Here is a 23,700-nt window from a genome sequence, read left to right as displayed (position 1 = left end):
TTAGCATAGAAGCACACACATCTGCACTCGTCATGTACGATATAGGTGAATGCGACAATAACGCCCAGTCCTTTCCCATCCACACATTTGTTCCAGTACAACTCTGCTGTTACAGTAATATCAAAATTTAGCTTACTATATAGTCAAATGCTCATTTGGAATGCAGCTTCAACAGCTTAATATGTTGCTGCCTGAAATAGCTTTGTTTTATTTTCCTGAAAAAGAGGACAGGACAGGAGTCACAAGCAAACTCCAGCTTACTCCATGAAAACTTCAGTGGTGTAGCAGAAACTGTGTTGGGAGTCCTAGCATCCAGCAGCATCGGTCAGTTTTTACTCACTCCAGAATTTTGAAACAATTCTTCTAGTCATCCCCACCTGCTGTGCCTTGGTTTGCTGGGCATAACAGTTTCAGAGGACCCTGCTAGGTTCCTTCTTCATGAAACTAAGCCAGGAGCACACCCAGTGCCCTCCAGCATCTTGTGGGAATTCAAGCCATGGGACCAATGTGTGACATCAAGTGTGCGGTGACTTCAGGTCCCAACACCTACTGTGACTTTCTATAGATTGCTGGCTGCACTACACTGCTTGCTAGTGCAGTCATAGGTTTAAGACTTAAGTTTCAGACATTTCTATGAAGACATTGAATGCACTCATGTTCGTGTTTTTCGCTAGGTATAGCATAGAGCTGTCTTAAATTTTTCCACCTTTTTCCCTAAATTAAGATGCCTATACCCTTAGTTTCTAATCCTTGAGCAGTTCCATGGGCCCTATTAGCAGCTGAAAGTGCTGTGTTATTCTGGTATTTGTATATTCTCTCCGTAGAGAGCACAAAGGAGATTCAAATATGGAGTCAAAGGAAGAAAGCACTAACGAGTCTACCAATTTCTTTGGCAGGAAAGATATGTTCTTCGCCTGTGATCAAATTATGCAAGTTCTAAGCATTTGTAGAGTCACACTCTTATGTTGATGAAATACTGAAAGAATGAGTTCTTTAAAGCTTATAAAAAACCAGCAGCTCTTGCAGGTTGCATTTTCATGTGTCTCCCAGCTATTCCAGCCAGTCAAGGAATGGTGGTTGTTTGTTTTTTTTCACAAATGAGGAATCCATCATACTCATTTCTTTTTTGATAATACAAAGTAATTTTGCAAATCGCCTTGTAATTTTCAGTCAATTTGCCATCTATCTCTTTTAAGTTTCAATTGATCCTGCTGTGCTTGACACAGCGAATAAGCAGCAGTGGAGATACTTGAAACTGCAGCTTCTGTAGGTGCCATCAGTAGAAATCTTTCAGACACAAACTCATTCTTTAAAGTCCCCGTAGTAGACTTGATCAAGGGCTTTCGGTATTGCTTGCTTTCCCTTGGATTATTATTTTTCTTGTATTCATTGCACTATATATCTAATGACAGCTATTTGCAGTTATTCCCAAATTGGTTGTCACTTCATGGAAAATAAAACATTTGATATTTTTATTGCAAAGCAGCACATTGCCATTAGCTGCTTTTTGTGGAATTTCAGGAATGAAGAGACTATACAGACATTTGTCCTGAAGCCACCAGTGAAATGTTTATCCTGTTTGACAAGTATGTTCCATTTTATCTGTAGAAAACTCATTTTTACCAGCAAGGGACTGAGAGGTGCAATGACCTTTGTCAGCCCTCACACCGCTCACCAGCAATAGCTGAAAGCACAGAGAGAGGAGAGAAAAGCACAGTTTAATTGGAAAGGTCTATGAAGTGTGACTCAAAGCTCCAGCTGAATGAATAAGTCCAGAGTCAAGAGTAAGACAGGCATCTCTGGCTGCGCACAGTGCTCTGCCTAGGCCAGGTAACTGGGACTGAGGACTAGCTGATCCCCAGGACAACAGCAGAGGCTAAGTGGCAGTGTCTGGTTCTGCCCTGGGAAGCCTAGCTCATTTCACTGTGTGGGTCTGTGCCATGCTAAACCCACCAGTGTGACTTTTGGAGGGCACCCTATGCCTTGCACTGCTACTCATCCTTCAGCTGAAAGTCTCCTGAAGAAGTCCTGGGAGCCCACCTGTGACCTAGGGTGGCATAACTATGCTTTTGTGTCATTACTGATGTTTGCCTAACTTGTTCTCAGACTGTCTCTATCCTTACCATTACAGAATGGTTCCTAACATCTGTCCCATATCTGCAGTTTTCTTCTACATCTTAAAGATTGTTATCATGTCTAGCTTCCATCTACCATATGCTGAGAATCTTTCATCTTCCTTTCCTTCCTCAGGGTTCATTTTCTGTAGATGTCTGAGTTAAGAAAAAGATTTAGTTATACAGTAGGTGAGTCAGAGGTGACAAACAAAATGTCATCTGCTCGTGTATGTCATGACAGAAGTCGTGGCAGTACCACTGCTTTACCCAGATTGTTAAAGATTCATTTTTTTTAATTGAAAAGGTAAAAATGTCCTGCTGCAAAGATGTCAAAGTGGTCATATTGTTGAGATATTGAATGTTTGTTCCTTTGGGGAATAGCATTAAGAGAAAGTTCTTAGGAGAAGCCAGCCCTAGGGTGGAAGGATTTGTAATATGGCTCTTTTTCTGAATTGCTGCTCAGAACAACAGTGGTTCTGGAGGGTGGTTTCAGTTCCTGATGGTTGCCTGTAGCTGTCAACCTCCATTCCCTTTCTGTCATGTGTTTAGCTCCAAAATTAAGCATAAATCAGTGGGCAGGACATAACCCAGACCAGTCCGGCTTTACCAGTCATTACATAACAGTGGTCACTATTTCATCTTGCCTGTTGCCCTTTTCCTTCTGCCTGGCTTCCCAGAGGCCAAAATGGGAATATTCATGTGAAGATCTGCTTTTCTAGTTTTCTTTTGGCTTGGTGTTCAGGCTTGAAACTTTTTTATCTTGTTTATCTTGTGCTGTCTTTAGGAAGATCTGTAAGCTTTCTGTTTGCTTGTAATGTTTCTAATTTTAAGAAACCCAGTGCTGAAAAAGAGAAGCTATTGCTGGCAACCCATTGAGTCATCTGCACAGCACGTGAATGAACCACTGGGAGCCTTTCAGTCCTGTCTGACCTCCAAGAGCTTGCTATTGGTAGCACAAGGGTGCATCAATTACAGGAAGAGAGAAATTGGTCTTTTGGCAAACACAGGCTCAAATGTTTTTAGTTTTCATCTCCTTTGAATTTATGTCATATAGTCTGTTCTTTTGTGGTAGACTGTGTCTGGTATAGGAACTGGTACCTCAGTTTAAGAGTTTCAAGACTTTGGCTCTGCTCACATCACTGCCACAAATAAATCAGTTACTATTATTGCTGTTACTCTTCTCAATCTCCTTATCTGTATTGTTAACCGAATTATGCCAGCCTCCTCTTCACGGTGCTCAATGTCCTTATGAAAAGTTATAGTCAGATACTAATGCAGATGCTATTAACATTCCTCCCCACTTAAGTGCAATCTACTGCATTATGGAATTTAGTGGCGAAAGAATTCAGAACAAGAGATTGTTAGGAAATGTCTCTTCTGTACAATGCATTAACTATTTGAAATAATCAGAGCTATGAATCAAATGGACTTTTGCATAAATTTGTTGCTGTAGTGGAAACCTAAACTGGAAATACAGTAGCTAAATATCCCTGGGATTTTTAACCTCCTTGATGGACTCTGCAAGTCTTTGACTGTTATACAAATCCATTATCTATACGAAAAGCATTTGTTTGTTTTGTTCACTGAATAAGTTGCACCAGTTGCAGCATCCAACATAATTGTCATTTAACCAATTTCAGCTGCCTGTAGCTGCAGTTGTCTAGAAACCTAATTCATAACGTCCTCTAGGAGTTGCATCCCACTGCTTTTACTGGTTCCCATAATATATCTGAAAAACGTTATTTCCTTTCAAGCTTGAGGACAGATAATAGAGGTGAAGACTGCCACTTGATGCCATTTTAAATCAGAGCGAGGGCAGAGGGCAGGGGGTCAGTTGCACTGGCAACAGTCTCAACAGCATTGCAACTTGTAAACCTTCACCAAACAGCTGGCCAGGTGTTCTGTTCACAACTGCTGCTGGAGGTGTTCTAGCACTCAGCTGGCTCTCCATAAAAGTTAGATGGCACAGCATAGGAGACTATCATCTGGGAGTTGTTTCAACGGAAACAAAATTATTCTTGGTGGTTTTTATACTCTTCATGTGGGTAACACATGTCAGTTACGGCGTCCTCATGGCTGCGGAATTTGCTCCAAGCTGGAGGTTTTGATGATGTTCAGAGACCAGCAATCAGCATCAACAGCCTCTCCTATTTTGTTTGCAGCATTTTCTATCTGCATGCAACTGTAATTGACACACTCGAGAGGTTTCCATGGCACAGTAATTTTATTGACATTTTCTCAGCAGTTGTAGGTTATTTTTGTAAATTTGGGCAAAGCCTGAATTGCTCAGATAACTGTATTGTGTTCCTGGTCATCTCTCAGACTTCGTTTGTGCTATGACATAGTTGGCGTTTAGAGGGCAATTGTTATCATTGACACAGTTAACTCAGAGCCGTATTTCATGCTCAGAGGGAGTTTAAGGTTTATGGGATTGTGCTGCTATATAGGTTTTGTCAGTAATGATCCATTCCATTTTATTTTCATTATGGATACAACAGAATATACAATGTAGAATATTAAAATCTTACATCTAGGTAGGATGTAAATAGATGCGGGTACTAACTTGAACCTTGCATGTTATCATAAGAAAGAAATATTTCAAATGTACGTTTAGAAAGACTATTTCATATTTTTATTTTCACATAGCATTCCTGCATTTGGGTCACCTTTACCGCCCATCTCTGTTTCCTAGAATACCTACCCCATAAAGGGAAAAATATGGGCCCTCAGCTTGTGCCCCATCACTCTTGCTTTGTTCAGGAAAATAGCCGGTGGCTTTGTTCGGCATCTCCAGTGAGCCTCCAGGAGTGGACTTCTATGCAGAAGGCTGTTTCTTAAGCAGTTTGTTTTGACCTTGATACCAAGGAAGATAGGAGGCTCTTCCTAGGCTTTTCCACTAAATGCACAGCCTTCATTTTGCTAACTTTCCTACCTGATGAAATACAGACATCCCCATGTTCCAAAAGACCCGCAGTGGTTCCCAGTTGAGCTAGTGACCCCAGATTCCTAAGGGCAGTTTTCTGGGATGGTAAAAGGCTGACACTCACCAAGCCAAGCACTGGAGGTGGCAACAGACTTGGAGATACAATCTCTTCTGTGGTTGGAAAGCAGATGATAGCTGTCTGCCAGCTTCTCCAGAGGATCCTCTATCTTCTTGACCTTTTCGTCTTGGGACCCGAGAGGGGCCTGTAAGGGAAGATGGTTGCTTGGCTGCAGCAGTGGTAGAGAGGCCATTTGGTGGCTTCCCTTGGCAGGAACAAGGCTGTTCAGCCCTGCTGCTGGACGGGGGTGGAAAGGATTTGAGGGGTGGCTGTAGGTGAGACTGACAACGCAAAAAAGGAGGCACACATAAGGCGTAAGACAAACTCACTACACGACATTTGCCAGTGTCAGAGGATTCTTTACATGCATCTTGGTTAGAAATAGGCAAAAAACCTGCCATGCTGTTATAAAACAATTGTTTTTTTAGTTTGCTATAGAGAGATTCTCACATGAAAGAGTTTTAGAGCACTTTTTCACAAGCAGAACAAAGCACGTAACTTCCAAATCAAAGCTCTGAGGAAGCCTGAAAGTTTGCACAGTGCGTGCGAGGAGTATAGTTCACCAAGCAATCACTAGAAGGGCTGCCACGGGGCTGGTTGCTGCTGTGCTGTGTGGCCCTGGAGGAGCTGCATTACCCGTCTGATCTTCGGCTATCACCTATGAGGTAACAGCCATAGTGATACAAGGCTTTTAGTAAGGTTGTTTGAGAACTCAGCATTGTAAGCACTGTATGGAAGTTAAACTACTCATGCATATTCTTCACAGGGTTTTCAAGACCATTCCCAATATGAATTTTTAGTTTCTGATTTATTTTTTTCTGGAATATTCTATCATAATGTTACAGGCATTAATTCTGGTGCAAATGACTGTTCTGTTTCAGTCAGTCTCCCAAACACGTGTGCATAACAGTGAAATCTAGAAGTTGTTTTTTTATAAAGTATACTTGATTGAGATGGAGTCACTGCAGCAAAGCAGCACATAGTGAAAGATACAATCGCATTCCCCTCATCCAGGACCGGCTGGTTTCTTACTAAATCATTATTTAACTTTTCCTGTCCAGTTTTGTTTTAAATCGTGTCAAGTGATGACGCTCCAATGCCAGCCTTTCATTCTTCTCTATAGGTGTTCATCTTGTTACGGTTTGCCTGACACAGCCTAAATTTCCTCCTTTTCTGTTTCAATTACCTCCTCTCCTGCCTTTTATTTTGATAAATAATTCTTCTCTGTCCTTCATGTTTATGTCCTTTAAATATTTATCTGCTCCTCCTGTCTCCCTTTAGTCGTTGCTTAATACAGTTTATGTTTAGCTCTTAACAGTTACCCAGTGACATAGGAAAAAGGAAAATTTCCTCTTCGGTTAGGTATTCTTTCAAAGTTCAAGCAGCTATGTATATTTTCAGAACTGTATACAGGGCTTGAGATGCAGATGATGAGATCCTATTAATGTCAACAGCAGTTTCACTACTGGCTGTTTTAGGGCCATGATTTCACTCAGAGACTCTCTGAACTTAGTCATATCTTCCACGAGGGTCCCTATATGGTGGTGGAGTCCAGGCTCAGAAAAAATTGGTGATTATTTGAGCACTGTGTTTCTGTCCTCGGAGGAGAAAACACTGGATCAGCCTGTTTCCGCTTGTTGTTTTTGTGGCCAAGTCTTGCTGTTCGCAAAGCATTAGCCAATGTGTCAGTAATAACATGAGACCAGGCTTTTCCTTATGTTCTAATTTAGGAAATGACCTTGCTTTGACTTCACACCCTACTTGTGGATGGGACTGGAGGCATCTTCGGTGACAGACAGCTTTCTTGCAGATGTTCATTTATTTTAACGAGGCAAACATATCATCAGAACTATGTTAAGCGTGTCTACATAGTATCTCAGGGGCTGGGCAAAGTGAAGGTTTAGTTTGCCTGAACATTGACATTAAACACCACTATTTTCCTGAAATATTTGAGTCCTAAATTCACATTTATTTTGTGCACAAGCAGCTCAAAGGGCTGGGTTACAAGCAACCTGATAAACCTCATCCTGCATGATTTACAAACAGGAATTGTGTCAGGGCTTCATGTCTCCTAAATTAAGTGAGAGCCTTTGTTTTTATACAATAAACTACTATCCAAGGTTTCTTCAGTGATGCCTTAAACACACTATTTACTCATTTCATAAACCAAAATATTTGTAATTTTGTACTTAAAATGTTTGTCCAAAACATTTTATTAGACCAGATCAGATTCGATCGCCTCTGTTTATCACATTCAAGCAGCCTAATGGAAGAAGTGTTTAGAGTGAGAAGTCAGCCTAGTGCAGCTGTGGCCAGGGCCGCTGCATAGTTCAGGGTGGATGTTAACATTTGCTTCGTGCTCCGTGACTGATCCATCTAAACCCTCCCTTCTGAGAAGTGCACCTCTCACTGTCCAGCCCCAGTCGTGTGTTATCCGTATCAGAACTAAACTGGCGAACTGCTCTCCAGTTAGACTAGTCACAAAAACTTTAGTACATACTTTTCTACAACTACCCTACACTTGGAAGACATGAGGCTGGTTTGGGTTTTTTTCTTTCAATTCCTGGTAGACTCAGTGAGGCACTGATAAATCCTCTTTTTTATTATTCCATCTTCTTTGGAATATGTGTTATGATTGATAAAGAAAAGATTCAGTGTACCTTTTCTGGTAGACTGTCTATCCACAGGAACAGGACTGTAAATTTAAAAAAAAAAAACATTGGTAGTAAGCATTTCAGCAAAAATGCCCTGGTTTGACTGTAAATCTTTTAAAAAAATATTTTTAGTTGTACATTATAATTAGCATTTAAGAAAGGATGGATCAAAAATTAAGTTAAAATCTCTTAATAAAACAATACTTTAATGCACTTAAAACAATATTTTGCAATTTAATTTTGTTAGAATTTGCTGAATTTAGATATTTTGCTCCAATTCAGGACAAAAGCCACAGGAAAACCATCTTTGAAAATGTTTCCAGCAGCTCTACAGCAAACATTTACCAGGATTAGTTCAGCCTATAACCAAAACTGCCCTGGTGGCACCCCAGGCTGTATATTCTCCACAGAGGGATAATACCACATTTCTGCTCCTTCCAGGAATTCTTACTTAGTGTTATGTAAAAGATTGTTAGTCTTGTCCATAAACATCCCAACTGGACCAGGCAGAAGATTCCATACTATGCCATTAAACAAAGTAGTAGAGGCTCATAAAACAAAATAGAATGGACTTGGTGGGCTTTAAATCACTCACATAGGAGCATTTTGCCCTAAGTTAATGTCCCAAGGAGCTCCCTGGGGAGCTCCAGCACCACCCTCACCCAATTCCAACTCTGCCAGGCTTTGCAAGTGAATTAGTAGTTGCTCAAAGACCCTGAAGGGGAAGAAAACTCTCTTTCAGTAGAACTGACTTTTTAGGCCCAGAGAAATGAAATAAAGGCAGCAATATTTTTTCTGTCAAAGACTGGTGTAAGAGGGAATGTCTTTGCATTTTCAGTGTTGAGCCAGTGGTCTCTCCCAATATTTTCAATCGTAAAAGCTGTGGGTTTGCCTTTGATGATACACAGCAGAACATATTTGTGATGAATATCAAAGCACAGACAGTTTTTACACTTACAGAATAAAGCAATCCACAAATTTTATTCAGCCCTACCTGTAAAACTCACAGAGCAGGGGTGTTTTAAGAGCAAAGAGCAGCAATAGTTGACTAAACCATTCTGGGCTTCAAGCTTAAAAGGCAAGTGGTGAAATTTGTTGCCCTGAGAGACCCAGCAGTCCAGAACATCTGGATCATGTCAAACTCAAGAAGGACAAGAGAAAAACAATTTCTTTGTTGCCTCTGTTGGCTTAAGAACATCGCAACAGCAAACATAAGGCAAACACTCTTTTAGTGCTGGAATGCACTACAGGTAGAAAACATTAGGCTTGGTGCTGCCTCTCCTGTGGCAGGTATCCAGCGCTACAGCAAGGCAGTAACTGCACGGGAATCAAAATCAGACAGGAGAAACAGTGGTACTAGAGAAGTTTGATAGAGAAAATTCAACCCTCTTCGGACTCTATTTAAGAGTAGGATTGAGGACTATAGGTACCTGTATATCTTTTCTCTGCTGGATGCTTGTAAGTTGGAACTAAATTTTAAATATCTATTTTGTGAGAGGACAAAAGGCCATCTCTTTGTAACTGTTTTAAGCAACTCTTCTTTATTACAAAATTATATGAAACAGCCAGCAGTTTCTCCCTTCAGATCATCCTTCGAGATCCTTCAGATCAGCTTCCAGAGCTGCTGATAAATGGCATTTAGGAGACTGCTGAATTGTATAGCCAGCCCTCTTTTTTGTCATTTTGAAATTATGCCTGTTGCTAGAGCACAGGCAATTATTGCTTGTCAATAAGATTTAATTCAGTTGTTGCTATTATTCACCATAGTAGTAGTAGTAATAATACTAGTAACAATAATAATAATAGTAATACATCTGTTCAACTGAATCAAATGTAATAAAAAATAGGAGTAGGTTACAGCACAATTCAAGGAACAAATATTTCACTTCATGGATCATTTGGCAGGATATCATATTCACTAAGGTAAATAAATTTAAATAAAATGTATTCTTTGCAGAAAAAAAAAATTGACCCAGGTGCAGCTGTGCAGAACTGTTGAAGGCTTTCAGTTTTCGACAAGTCGTGGACAGATGTATTTCCAGGTGTAGGTTTTGGCTTTTTGGAGGAAGTTCCATGCTAGCAATTGGCAGCACTTTCTGCTCTTCAATGAGACATTTATTCAGTATGGTTTTAATGATTTTAGTTAGAACTGATTTATGGGATTGTAAGGGATGAGATTCTTACTTTTTTGGTGTACATCACCACAGGATTTGGCTTATTGGATATCATTGCACATCTGCAGCTCACAGACCTTGAGGGGGGAATGGGTTCGCCTGGGAGCTGTGCAAATCCCTGTATATTCAGTTTGTCCAGTTCTGTTTAAAAATACACAAAAACTAAATTTTCACCTCTTCATAAGGACATGAGGTTGAGATGATCATCTGGCTGGTCTGTCGGTCAGTACTTCTCTAATGATGGGGCTGAACCCACTGGCTAGTTTCAGGCAAAAATCTGTAACTCACTTAAGCTCCTGCAATGCCTGTAGGATATTTTGGCCAGCGAGAGAGATCCATGTTGGTGTCCTAGGGTGGAAATGGTGGGAGGTTGCAGCTGTCAGGGGCTCAGCTTGGAAGCAGGGAGCCCACCTGAGCGGCAGCCACAGAGTTCGGATCTGCTGCAGCCTCTGCAGGCTGCTCCTTGCCAAGCAAGGCCACCAGGAAAACACAGGGAGAGCTGACATTACTGTTCGGAGGCATTGTTTTCAGCAGTTAGTATGGCCTAGATACCCATGTTTGCTCCAGACAACTCCCATAATTTTTTTTTTTTTTTGGTTGCATTATACTTCATCAATTTGTCTTTTAATTCTCCTTGTTGAAAAATTGAACAGAGATACCTCTGAGGGGTATTGTGAGATTTAATTAACTTTTCCAAATAATTTGAGAGAATAATGACTAGGCCATAAATAATATAAATGGAAGTTCAGTATTAAATATTTATGATTAATTTGGAGATGTCTGTCATTCAAAGTCTCAACATTGAAGCATTCAAACTACTTTAAAACAAACAACAACAAAAAAAAACCCAAAAACTTTGTGAAAAAAACACCCCAAGTAACCCTAAAGGAAAGTATTTGATTTCTTTAAAGCCATGTGTGGTGTTTTGTGTAAAAGTGGAAAAAAAGGAGAGGAGGAGGAAATAAAATGACCTCCTCTAGACCCTGGAATCCTAAAAAGCAATCTACATTCGTACTGATTTTTCAAAGTTCCCTTCTACAAAGGAGTGCATCCTGCTCTCTCATTCTGTTTTTTCCTTTGCTTCAGCAGTGCTAGGGCTGAGTGGTAAACTTTTGTTTTTAATGGCTCTTTCCCCATCTATAAAAGATTCCGTGTTTGGGGACACAGATGATCTTTCTTCCAGAAAAACAACCTTCATGAAATTATGGACATTTCAAAAGAACTGCACTAAAGTCCTTATGTGACATTTTAGGTATACTTCTACCTTCAGATGTCAACAAGACATTTTTCTGTTTTCCTCTGTGTTCTAATAATGCTCTGCTGATGAGGTACAGCACAAAATGCTGCTCTTGAGAAAATTTGAGTATAATACTTTGTGGAGCAGAAACACAGTAATGCAAATAGTATTTCCAAGTAGAGCCATTGAAGGAAGATTATGATCCTTTTTTGGAAAGCCTGTATTTCTCCATAACTCAGGTAGTTAGTCACCACACAAGTACTTTGTCTTCCAGACATAGACAGTGTGGATTTGAAATTAGAATCTAGCACTCTGCTTTTGTCTACAACAGCCATTATTAAAAACAGATGAAAATAACAGAAATAGAATTTAAAAGGATGTTGCACATAGTTTCATGTATATGTTCCATTTTCTATATCACTGGCATGTTCCAGGTCTACGTGAAGAATTTGAAATTGAGTTGCACGTTCCTGAGCCTGAGTCATATTTTGCTTTTTTTTCCACTAAAGGTTCAGTGTTGAGTTTTAGGGAAGTGAGGAGGGTAATGGATGAAACCTAAATCCATTCTTTTATTCTCTGATTTATTTCTCTGCTACAAATATTTTTTGATTGTGATTTAATCAAGTTAACATAGTTTCTAACTCCCCTTGATCTTGCTTTGTTAAATAGTGCTCTGCTCCTGGCTGAACGGGGATGTTTCTTACTGAAATGTCATTTTGAAAGGTGGGGACAGGCAAATCATTTATAATCAATAATGCTTTTGCCAAACAACTCTGAGCAGATTGTGAAATCTTTGACATTATTCAAGTATTTTCCCTGTGTGTTTTCCTGCGGGAGCAGATTTCTATAAGGGGCAGTTGCTGCTGTGAGACATGCAAGGGAGTTTCACTCCCTGGTGTTGTGGGTGAGGGCAGCACTTCAGGTAAAATTATCAAAAAAGATAAAAGGCCATAAGGACAAGGCAGTGAGGCACCAAACTCATTATCTGACAACCCATTCTCAGTTCCGGGGGGAAAAAAACCCCAAACTTAAGCTTTCAAATGCCAATTTAAGCCTGGTTCACACCAAGAATGTTGCCTTCAAAATCAGCGGAGAGACACTGGCCCACTCAATGAAACAACCAGAGCACCAGGTCCTGCCCTGAGCCACTTCCAGAGGACTCTGGGGAGGGACCAGGCTCTTGTGCCACAAGGCAGATAGCAGGTATTCATGCTATGTCTAGAGTTGTAAAAAGATCTATGTATCCAGCACTAACTTATGAAAAATATGAGTTGTTGCCTTAGTACTATTGAAAAGTGGTAGAACTGTCTTCAGCTTCAGCTGCCTTGCAAAGCTCACAAAGTCTATCCCCATCCCCTTTTTAAAACAGGGTTTAGGCTAGAAGTCATTTAATTACTTCCAGAAGCGTACTGGAGCATCCAAGTGCTTTGCTTGCTTTTGCAACAAAGTCAGAGACATTCACAGGGCATGAACATGCAAGGAACTGAGGTCATGAGCAAAGCAGAGTTGTGCTGGACCTCAGCTAATACATACAGAAAATCTTTCACCCATGAGACTGTGGGGCCCTGTGTTGTTGACTGACAGAGGTGAGAGCAACACTTAAGTTTGACACCTATGGTGGAAGTCTAAATATATCACATACATCTCCACATGATCTGCAGGTGAAGGCAAAACCCAGCTCCCTGTTGCTTATCCCTAGAACAGGTATGATGGACACAGACTTGCTCCCTAGCTCCACACCGGTCTTCCTCATAGACATGCATCTCCATTCCTGTCTCTTCGCACTGATGCACAACACCACGGTTCCTCCCACGGGTTTCACTGCTTTGAGGATTTTGATGTCTGATTTGCAGCTCAGTGCCCTTACCTAAGGTAGTCCATTAAGATGTCTGTAATACACGCTTCCTTGCTGGATCTTTCTCTACAAAAACATTTTATAGAGGAAAGCTGTAAGTGGAAAGTGGCGTCAGTCATGAGAGCACTAACTTAAAGTGTCCCATCCTCTGACAGGATCCAGCTGTCACCAAGGGAAGTGTGCTGTGGGACACATGCAGGGCACTGGAGGGTTTCAGCCCAGGAAAGAGTGCAAAAGGAAAAGCTATTTCATTTTTATTTGACATTTGAAAATTGAATCAATACCAATTTAAATTTGATGCATGTGTTAGTTTGTATAAGACTGTAAGTAAAACCTTCATGCCTTGTAACACAAAATCTATATGGAAAACTCAGAACTGCGCTTCAAGTTAAATTGAAAATTACTTCTCTTGAAGTAGAAACATCAGCTTTTACTCCAGGTAAGTCTTAAGACAGAGAAAAGACCAACAAAATATTACAAGCAAATTTAGAAGATAGCTTCGGGATATTTTTCTTCTAGTAGAGCTAAGAATTACTTTGGACAGCAGTGAGCAGGATACAGTTAAATAAAAATGTTTGGAAGTTATTCTTTGGCCATAGAGATCTCAGAAGCAATACTCTGGCTCCACTGAAGCCAGAGACTGAATGGAGTTTAACTTCACAGAGCTATCCAGTCACTAGACATGACAAGTTATTTTCTCCTTATGGTGATATAGCTATAAAATTTAAATCAGTATTACAGTGAATAAATTAGTGTCTCTTCTATAAATTCCCCACTTACAGCTCCTGCAGACCATAGTTTCACTAATTAAAGTCCTCATTGTGTTGGCTCAACATCCTGCTAAACTGATACAATGTCATTACATGTACATCAAGGGATGTCCCTAGATCATGGTAACTTGACAGTGTGCATAGCTAGAGATGCACTGACTCCTAGTTTTCAAGTGAGATATATGAACAAGAAGTTCATTGGCTAAAATTTAATTTATATTTCCATATTTAAATCTTAACCAAAGCTGATATCATGAGCGCTTCAGAGAGGGAAGCAGTATTACAGTGTTATTTTCTTATTCAGAAAATATACAGCTCATCTGTTATTAAGAAGGAACCTATTTTCTTTCTTTGGAAGATGCTCTGAATATACTTTTCCCTTTTCCCCTTTCCTTTTCGTACTTCATGGTTATTAAAATTAAAACAGACCAAGAAGAAAAAATTCCTGCCTCAAATAAAACCCTCTCCTTAAACATTCACTGTTAAATAAAGTAAGCAGTAACATCCTCCTCTTTGATGATTAGAACTAGACAAACAGACGTGGATAAGCTCTATTTATTTGCATGTATCCTCAGCTGCCTCCACTTCTCTTTAATACTACGTTGATATGTGGAAATGGAAACTCAATTCAGGCTAGCAGATGCTTCCTCTGCTCTTGCAGGCTCCACCAATGTAGTCTCTTCTGTCTCGTGACACTAGGAATTATTTCAGGGATACCTAATTTGTCCAAGATCATGCAAAAATTCTTCATGACTTTGTGTTCCTTGCCCCACTTTATGTTTTCTGCCTCTGTCTGTTGTGTAATTTAAAGATAAGTGGCAAACCTCACCTTTCAAATGAAATTCAATACGGTTAGAAGAGGCAAGAGTTTAACAAATTAACAGTGTTTCCGATGAGTATTTTACCTATATAGGTGAGCCTCTGGAGAAAGCATTACCTACTCAAGCTGCCTGCATACTGCACTGAGGCCCCTGCAAATGATTGAAATGGGGATGGGCAAGCTGAGTTATTTGCACTTTCCTCTGTGCCTGTACTGTACATCCCCTGTCATTGGCAAGGAGTGGGCAGAAGAAGAGGCTGTTCCACAGCACCAGGCAGGTACCTGTGTGGGGAAAGCAGAGCCCTGTGCTGAGCAGTGCACAACTGAGCCACTCAGTGGTCTTCCCTGAGGCTACTGAGCTCCCATGCTCTTGTTGCAGCTCTTTGATGAGACCATCAGAGAAAAGGAAGTCACTCAGAAAAGAATCTATATAAAAAGGTCCTTGACAGAGATCCAGTCATTTTGGAAATGAGTGGAGAAATTATGATGATACGTGTTGGGTGGTTCCCAAACAAGACCAAGTGAAGACACGCATGTTTGCCTGATCACCTGCATAGAAGTAAAGATGTTTAATTTTCAGGCCCAATCATCCGTGACACTGCAGCAGCTTTTCGGATTCTGTCCATCTCTTCCATTGCTGCTGGAGGAGTCCCTCCGTAGCCAGGATCTAGCAGGCTGAATAAGCATCCAGAACTAATTCAGATCATGCTTGAGCAAATTAATCTAATTATCTGACTGTCAGGATGTAAGAACTGGAGACTCCCTCGGTGGAGCAGACTAGAGCCACTAAATACTAGAAAAAAAAACTCTGAAGTGCAGAGAAAGGCACTCTCCTACTCACTGTATCTGGAAGATGACAGAGAAGTCAGATGGAGCCAGGGCCTCGTATTCTTGAAATGTTATATCAAAGTGCCATCTCTTCTTAAGACCTTTCCTGACGTATATCAGACCCACATTGACCCAATCCCAAAACTACAAGAGGGAGGAAGAGAAAGGAATTCCTGTTTCCAGGTATATTTGGAATAAGATAAATAAATCTTCCCTGCTGCTATAACAGAATTAATAATAAAGTACAAAGGAGAGAGGATTTAGCCTTGCACATTTAATCAATATTGTGAAAATGAATGTGCAGCATATGGCACAATAACTGACTCTTACAGTGGTATGTAAGCTGGTGCAAGCAGGTAGGCACCTGTAGGGAGGTTAGTTTAGAGGTTAAAATCAGGCACAGTCCAGGCATAGGGAAGTAATAAGGTAAGAGAAATAAAATGTGAGAAAGGAAGCGGATTTTCCCTTCCAGAGGATATGATTAATAGATTCTTTGGTGGTAGTACTACAAAAAAATCAAGCCTATATAGCTTCTGCCCTCAGAGGGTTCAGATCAGGCAGTATTTGATGGTGGGAGACGGGGAGGCCAGGTCACCAACTCATGTGTCAAAGTTGTAATTCTGATTACAGGTTCCAGTTACCTTTTTTAGCAGCCACTGTGAAGGTGGTGATTAGAGCAGCTTTGGACGAGATTATGTTCAGAGGAGTTACGGGGCCACAACTCCAGAGAAAGAGGTCGTCTTCTGTGGTGACATAGTGTTTTCTTCAATGTTGATGTTGCTGCTGTATACACGTGGGAGGGAGGGTGACACAGCAGGCTGACAGGTCCACAGCCTGTAACTGCCACAGCGGTGGCCACCGCAGCAGTCGACAGAGCACAGGGCAGAGGCTTCTGCAAAGCACCTGGCTGCACTGCTGTGCCTTTACCCATTAGGAGACTGAAATGATGGGAACAGGAGGGAGTGCTGCCGTCCTGCGAGCCTGTTCTCATGCCTGTACAATGCAAATGGAAAGAGACCCTTTGTTAGTCTTATCTAACCAAGCTTAATGGGAAACATCCCATGTATACACCATTGCCCACCTGTCCAAGTGCTAGTAAAGCTTACATTGCTATTACATGGATAAAGCATCAAAATAGCAAGAAATCCAAGTGTCCCTTCACTCCCATTTAAGGGTTTTAGATCAGCTGTTTTGGACCTAGTTCTGTGCATCACTTTTTGAAGTATAGCAACAAAATATGTTATTTCATCATGGTACTTTGATTACCTGACAGCTGAGGATACTCAGCTGCTCAGCAGATCCACAGTACATGCCGATGACAAAAGAATCTCACTGGGATCTCAAGCTTTACTACCTAAAATATTCTTAGAGCATTCCTTGTAGATGCATTCAGCTGAAAAGGATATTGGCATTGTGTAACACAGAGGAAAAAAAAAACGTTTTCAGTACTCCCATTATGAAATTAGTGAAGTTGTGATTTACTGAAAAATTAATCTGTAAGATCAAGAGCTGATAATGTGGGGACTTTAATTGTCTTCAATGCCTGAATATTCTGCTAAATGTGTTTGCTATGAAATCTTCAGCAATGGTTTTGATTGGTTTGAACCCAGCTCACCTCTGTAATTATTTTTTCTCTTACTCTCTATTCTTCTCAACCACAAAAAGTTTTTTTCTCACTGTTGTCACACAATAATTTATCTCTACAAGTAAAAATATTTTTTACTATTTTAAATAATCCTTTTTTGTTATTATTGTTTGGATCATTTCTTGAAAGCTTAAAATATTTTATATAAATTACTTCCAGAGAGTGCTCATCAGTGACATCTCATAAATGTTGCTAGCATAAGCACAAAACAAGAAGTTGATTTGCACAAGGTTAACCTGACGAGCTCCGGGACTGCTACATTCTCTTTAATCTTATTGAACTAAAGTTATTAATTTTATGTAGTTTTAATTTTCACATTAACATTCTCTTCTGTAAAGCATAATCACCTTCCTGTTGTTTGTAATATTGTAGTGCTTTTAGTTAGGGCTTGCTCTACAAAGGAAGACATAGCACCTTGCTGAAAAGCTTATTTTTTGCACAGACAAGACAGACAGAAAAAGTGGGTACTAGAGAGTGGCATTTGTCAAAGGTCACACCGCAAGCATCGACAGAGTGAGAAGTTGAATCCAAATTGCCTGAACCTCATTCCAGTTCTATATCCCCTGACCGTGCTTCCTCCTAATATGTCTCTATTCTTATTGTTCTTCCTTTATAGTTCGGGATCGGGTACGATCAAAAATGGAGAGAGATATTTTGGCAGAAGTGAATCATCCTTTTATAGTCAAGCTTCATTATGGTAATTATAATAAAATATAACTCATGTTTGTTCTGTGTTGGGGAACTGTAACTAGTTATGTTATCATTTCTCACAGATACCCTGTCTATTTATGACTCTCTCGCTAACAAAATCATAGAGGCTACCTATGTGAAATTCTTCATTTATGCTAAAGGAGAATTTCAGTATATGTAGGTTTTAGCCATTCCTCCATCAAAATACGTTTGTCATGAAGTCTAACGTGATAGATTGCGCTGGTGGGGTAGGTGGTGTGTTTACATCTGCTAACCCCCTCAGCTGCTGTCAGGTATTGTTTAGAAAACCAGACAATCTAAATGACAACTATTTTTAATAATCAGCACCAGTCCAAATTTTTATATATGAATGTGGTATCTTGCTGGAGTTGTTTTCCTCCACCTTCCTCCACCTCGCTGCTCCCTGAGGAGCCTCATTATTACTGTAAAAGGTATTCTAAGGACATTTTGGCTAATGTAGGCTCCCATCTCATGCAAGCCTGGGAGCTTCTCTCTGTGCCTAGCCCTCAGTGACTCCTAGTAACCTGTGCAAAGTTAATTCATAGGTGCTTCGCATGGAAAAGAATGTATTAGTAATGCATTCTTGTCTCTCAGCTAATACCGTTTTTCTTCCTAGTCTAAGCTCAGTTGCTTAGTTCTATATAGAAATCTGTTTTTTTCTGTTCTCAAAGCACTGAAATGACAGGGAAGCTAATGGTATGAATGATAAATTGCTAGTTAACAAGACTAATTATTTGGAGACTTGATCTTGATTCAAACTTCCAACATCTCCATCCTTTTCTTATGCAGCATTTCAAACAGAGGGAAAGTTGTATCTAATACTAGATTTCCTGCGGGGAGGGGACCTTTTCACAAGACTCTCCAAAGAGGTAAGCTGGTAGATTTTAACTTTAGAAATGAAACACTCTCCTAGTTTTCAAGAACTCAGATGGAGTTAGTGGGAATGAAAAATGGCTATGGGAATAGTTCTGCTATATATATATAAAATAGAGCTGTATCATCTTACACCTTTAAATGTGTTCTTTATTGTATCTGAATTATGCCATAGCTAATGGAGCAGATAGTATGTAAGCATCACAGTTGTAGGAAAAAAAAAACAAACACTGCTGCTGAGCCATTCACATGGTACAATAGCCATAGACTCACTGCTCACAAAATATATCTTGGATATGATGAGAAACAATCAGAGGAATCAATCCCCAATACATTTTGCCCCAAACAGGGGCACAAAAGCACTGGAAAACATGACCACTGCCAGCAGAAAGAAGAGGTGGCCACAGGTCAGGGGCCAACCCCTGCAGCAAGTGTGCAGACAGCAGGGAATCAGCCAGCCAGCAGAGAAAGAGCTGTCTCCTGCGGCACCTGCTGGGATCAGATTGGAGGCCATGCACAGAGGCTTGGAGGCTGGCTGTTGTACCCCTCACTGGCTCTTTTCCTGCCTGCCTGGGGACAGCTGCTGCTTCCATCATCTCCATGGGCTCCTATCCCTTCCCTGTCCTCCACAGCTCCTGCCTTGGGGAGGTGCTGCTGGTGGAGAAAAAAGGCAATCAGGAAATAGTCCAAATTGGAGCCTTACTGATGCCCCTGGGTAGTGGCAGGTTCTCTAGGTTCATTTAGCATTTGCCTGAATCTCCAAATGCCTCCTCAAGCCAGCCATCTGTGTTGCTTGAAGAAGTGCATCCTCCTGCATTTAGCTTCAGAGCCCTGCCACCAACCAGGAGCTTCTGTGTGCCCTGGTGTTCTCTGTCACCAATATCATGTGCCCAGCCCTTGGTCTCTTCCCAGGCTGTGGGGGCAGGGGTGCAGTCAACCACCTAACACACAATCTTTAAAGATAAAATAGGAACATATAAATGTCATCTTGAGGGGAAGCTCTGTTTGGTCTTCTTGGATTGGGGAGTTATTGATGGAGTAAAAAACCTGTGAAAACAGGACATTTATTCAGAAGTTCCCTAGCTTTTCTCTTTTCCCATCTAATTCCTGATTTGGTGGCGTGCTGCAAGGCTTGTTTGCTAATGGGATAAGATGTTAGTAACTGGTTAATTACACTGCCAAATAATGATACTTGTGTAAGTACTTATTACCTGGTAGCAGTTATTTTTAATACGAGTAAAAAAAATAAAGAATATGAAAATATCCTGCTGTCAGGCTTTGTTAGACAGTGTGCTGTCTTAGCCAGGGCCTCTACAGTTTCATGGGAGAAGAGAGAAAAAGTGATTCTTGCCAACAGAGGGCAGTTACCTATTCTGCACAGTAGCAAACTTGAAAGAGCAGGTCAGATTTCGCACTCCTTTAAAATTTCACATTTTCTGCAAAACTTTTCCAAAGCAAAACACAGCCTTCTCTGCTTTATTCTATTAAGGACGAGTCTTCTTATCTTGACAGTCCTTTTACACACATCTCTTTTCAGTATTTGCAGCTCATCTTGTCTACTTGTACTTTGCAGCTGTTTGGTGGCAAGGCATCACAAAGGAAGAAGTTGTGACAAAACTTATATTGCTTGCAATTTGTTAATTACAGACTTGGTCCAACAGTATTGATTTCAATGGAGTTTCAGCTAGATCCCTTCTACTACAGCCTGTGTGCATGCAAAGCTTGTCTCTCTCTCGCTCTGTCTTTCTGAGACGTCTGACTTAGATGAGTGTATCTGTATAGATTTTCCCCAATTCTACTGACTTCCTCTCATCTGCGCTATTTATTTTAAATCTTATAAGTAATTTAAATTTATTTTGAGAATTTACACTTTTTTATGTTCAGACCAATTACATTTTTAATCAGAGTTTTTGCTTCTGTATCTTTTTTCTTTCTAGCCTTTCCAGTGATATTCTTAATTAAATTATGTGACATCTGTTCTCTGAATCCTCTCTTTTTGCTCTCGTTCCTCTGCAGTTTCTCAGAGCACTCAAATAGTGGCTACTCCTTTCCCAGAGCAAAGATTTGATTTTAAAAAAAGAGCTCAGCAACTTCTACTGTAGATACTTACCTTTACATATGACTCGTTTTACTTCTGTCATACCCAGTATTCACACTTGTATATCCAATGTGTCAGCTTCATTTTCTGCATTATTATTGCAGTATGTATTGAAATTTAATTGAAGAGAACTTAATAACATCCAGTATAATGGATTTCTTGCAGTCTGAGTTTTTCTGAGCTTAGTGTTTTTTCAGTTACAGAAGTTTCTTCCCACTTAAAGCAGATCTTTCAGCGTTTGCAGTGTCCGTATCAGCTAGAGAAAGGAAGCAACTGCCCTCAGTTTAGACCTCATCAGACTCTAGATGTTAAACAGCACATCACTGCTTAGGATAACTGTGCTGCGATTCCCTGAACCTTCAATGCATGGGGTTTTAAATCCATCTCTGAGTCTCTTCATTCCATGTATTCTGCTCAGATTTGGAAGCATTTCACTTCCCCAGAGAGGTTACCGAATGTTATGCTGTAGGAATTTGGTAACAAATGCCATAATTTTTTTGACAGATAGATATGCAAACAATGAGGGCTGTACAGAACATACTGAATTTTGTCATTTATTTCCAAAGGCTAAGAAGTTAGAACCCTATTAATATTATTATTATTACGGTGTCATCTAAACAGATCAAACAGATGAATGAGAGCGGCATGTTGCAAGAAACAAGTATTTGACAGATGGAGTTTTGTTTTATGAGGATAATCTGGTAACAATTGTTAATATGAACTTGGACAAAGTATGGAAAATTGAATCTCACATGATGGTCATTCCAATACTTTTGGGCTAGGCAATTCCTTCCCGTGTCAGTTTAACACAAGCCAGCCCACCACTGTCCAGTAAATAGACATGTTTTTCTCTTCCTTCTCTCTAGGTGATGTTTACAGAAGAGGATGTCAAATTCTACTTAGCTGAGCTGGCCTTGGCGTTAGACCACCTCCATGGTCTTGGAATTATTTACAGGGATCTAAAACCAGAAAAGTAAGTTAATAAGAAAGAGCAAATGAAAACATAAATATGTGAGGTTTTAGATTATTTCTGCTCCTTGTCATCCTGGTAAGTCAAAACATACCAGGGGCTCTGCCTTCCTTCTTGCATCTGAGACTCTACACGAGACCCTCACCATCACAAGTAGGGTCGTCCTGTCATATCATTTTAGAATAAGGCCAAATACTTTGCCTCTATTCCAGCATGACATGGCTTTTGTGTGCCTGGCCTTCAGTTTGATGAATGATGGGATTCAGGTCTCCATTCCTTAAACCTCAGAAACACTGTTCTCCATTTGCAGCATTTAATATGGCCTTTGTCTTGGTGTGGTATGAGATGCTCAAACCAACTCCACTTCCAGCTCATACAAAATACATTGTGACATCATTTAATTTTATTGTAGCCGTTGTTTAAAGTAAATTACCATCTCTGAAAACTAGCGTGCATACTAGCTTATGAGAGACATGGCAATTGGGATCTTAAAAACACTTTTATTAAAGTGATCCAAAATATTTTCCCAAAAATTTTTTCTTGCTTGTACTTGCAGCTATTTTGTATTCCTAATATCGTGCTACAGAGGATTTTCCTTTCTCTTTTTTATTTTGCAGCGCTGCAGTAGACTAAATGACACCCTTAGCACTGTCACTGAGAGGGGCATGATATTGTTTTTATTCTGTTTCTCTTGCCTGGTGCTTTGCCTGCACCTTCTGTGCCAACTCCAATAAAACAGGCTGAAACATTTCAAAGTTACCATCCGTTTTAATGTAATGGTCACCATCATTTAAAAAAGATGACCACTGAGAGCAGTCTACTTGGCTGTTGGTCACACATATAACAGCAGAGCAGCCTTTTCCTTCTGTCACATGAAGTTTAAAAATATGCAGCTCTTTCTTTGAAATATAGTGCTATTGCTTTCACACTTATGGTCAAAATAAGTGACTGAGAGTAATGGAAGGTGCATTTTGTATGTGGGAATTTGAAGGGAAGGAGGCTATTTATGTACAATGCTGTACGATGTGATTTAAACTATAAATTCAATTTTATGTTTTGGCTCCCACAGCAATATAGTGGTAGTAGTATGTGAATCCATAAAGCTATACATAACTGGAGCTCTCAGTCCTTTGGGCTAGAGACCCCTTTATAGGCATCTGAAAATTGCAGTCTTGTTCTGAAAACCAGCATCTTTGGCAAATACAGGAAGTCATCCTCCAAATTAAACTTCTGGAGGGGTGAAGGTACCAGTTTGTCATGTAGGATGAAATGCAGATAGGCAGCAGTCTATTGCTGACACTGCCATGCACTGTTGCATTGTCTGCCAGCAGCTCTTTGGTTTCAACTTTGTCCTGAAATGCTATTTTATTCCTTCAGCATCTACAACCATGCACATTACAGAATAACTCCAATTATAGGTTTTCAGTTTTAAACTGTGTTTCTAGGAACTGTTAGTATGATTCATGCACTACTTTTCTTTCTGATGTTAGATGAAGCTGTTTTTCAAGTTAACACATGATACAAGAAGCTGCTATTAGAAGATATCCAAATATGAGCCTGTATATTCAAATATAAGTCACAGCACTGTTAGATTTATAGGCACATGCTGTAATTTCTTGCTTTACGAGAAGTTAGAAACTGGTGAGAAAATTAAGTGTGTGTCAAAACTATTCACTGTATTTGAGATACTGAGAACCTGATTTTTCAGAGTTCTCAGCACTGTGTGTCACTTTGCATTTCAAAGCACATCATTCACTGACTTCAGTTGTAAGTGAGAGCACTTAAAATTTGTGTAGACCAAACTGCAGTGTCTCAAATCAGGGATCAGTGAATTGCGAAATTAGAGCTCAGCAGGGAAGGAAGGTGTCACTGATTTGCCATTGTTGCGTAGAAACATGTCGAAAAGGCAA

The 23,700-nt window shown here is 40.2% G+C and overlaps 1 protein-coding gene across 2 annotated transcripts in view; it reads left to right on the top strand.

Annotated features, from left to right (window-relative positions):
- The window catches only part of RPS6KA2 (ribosomal protein S6 kinase A2), a 288,113-nt gene that overhangs the window by 198,720 nt on the left and 65,693 nt on the right, over window positions 1-23,700 (top strand). For both annotated transcript variants that reach the window (XM_054063331.1, XM_009557727.2), the window contains 3 exons: window positions 17,755-17,835; window positions 18,639-18,718; window positions 21,687-21,793. In XM_054063331.1, coding sequence (XP_053919306.1) covers window positions 17,755-17,835; window positions 18,639-18,718; window positions 21,687-21,793 — 268 coding nt within the window. The remainder of the gene's footprint in view (window positions 1-17,754; window positions 17,836-18,638; window positions 18,719-21,686; window positions 21,794-23,700) is intronic.

This window comes from Cuculus canorus, chromosome 3 (genome assembly GCF_017976375.1).
Source record: "Cuculus canorus isolate bCucCan1 chromosome 3, bCucCan1.pri, whole genome shotgun sequence".
Lineage (NCBI taxonomy): Eukaryota > Metazoa > Chordata > Aves > Cuculiformes > Cuculidae > Cuculus > Cuculus canorus.
This window is presented reverse-complemented; position numbering and strand designations above follow the sequence as displayed.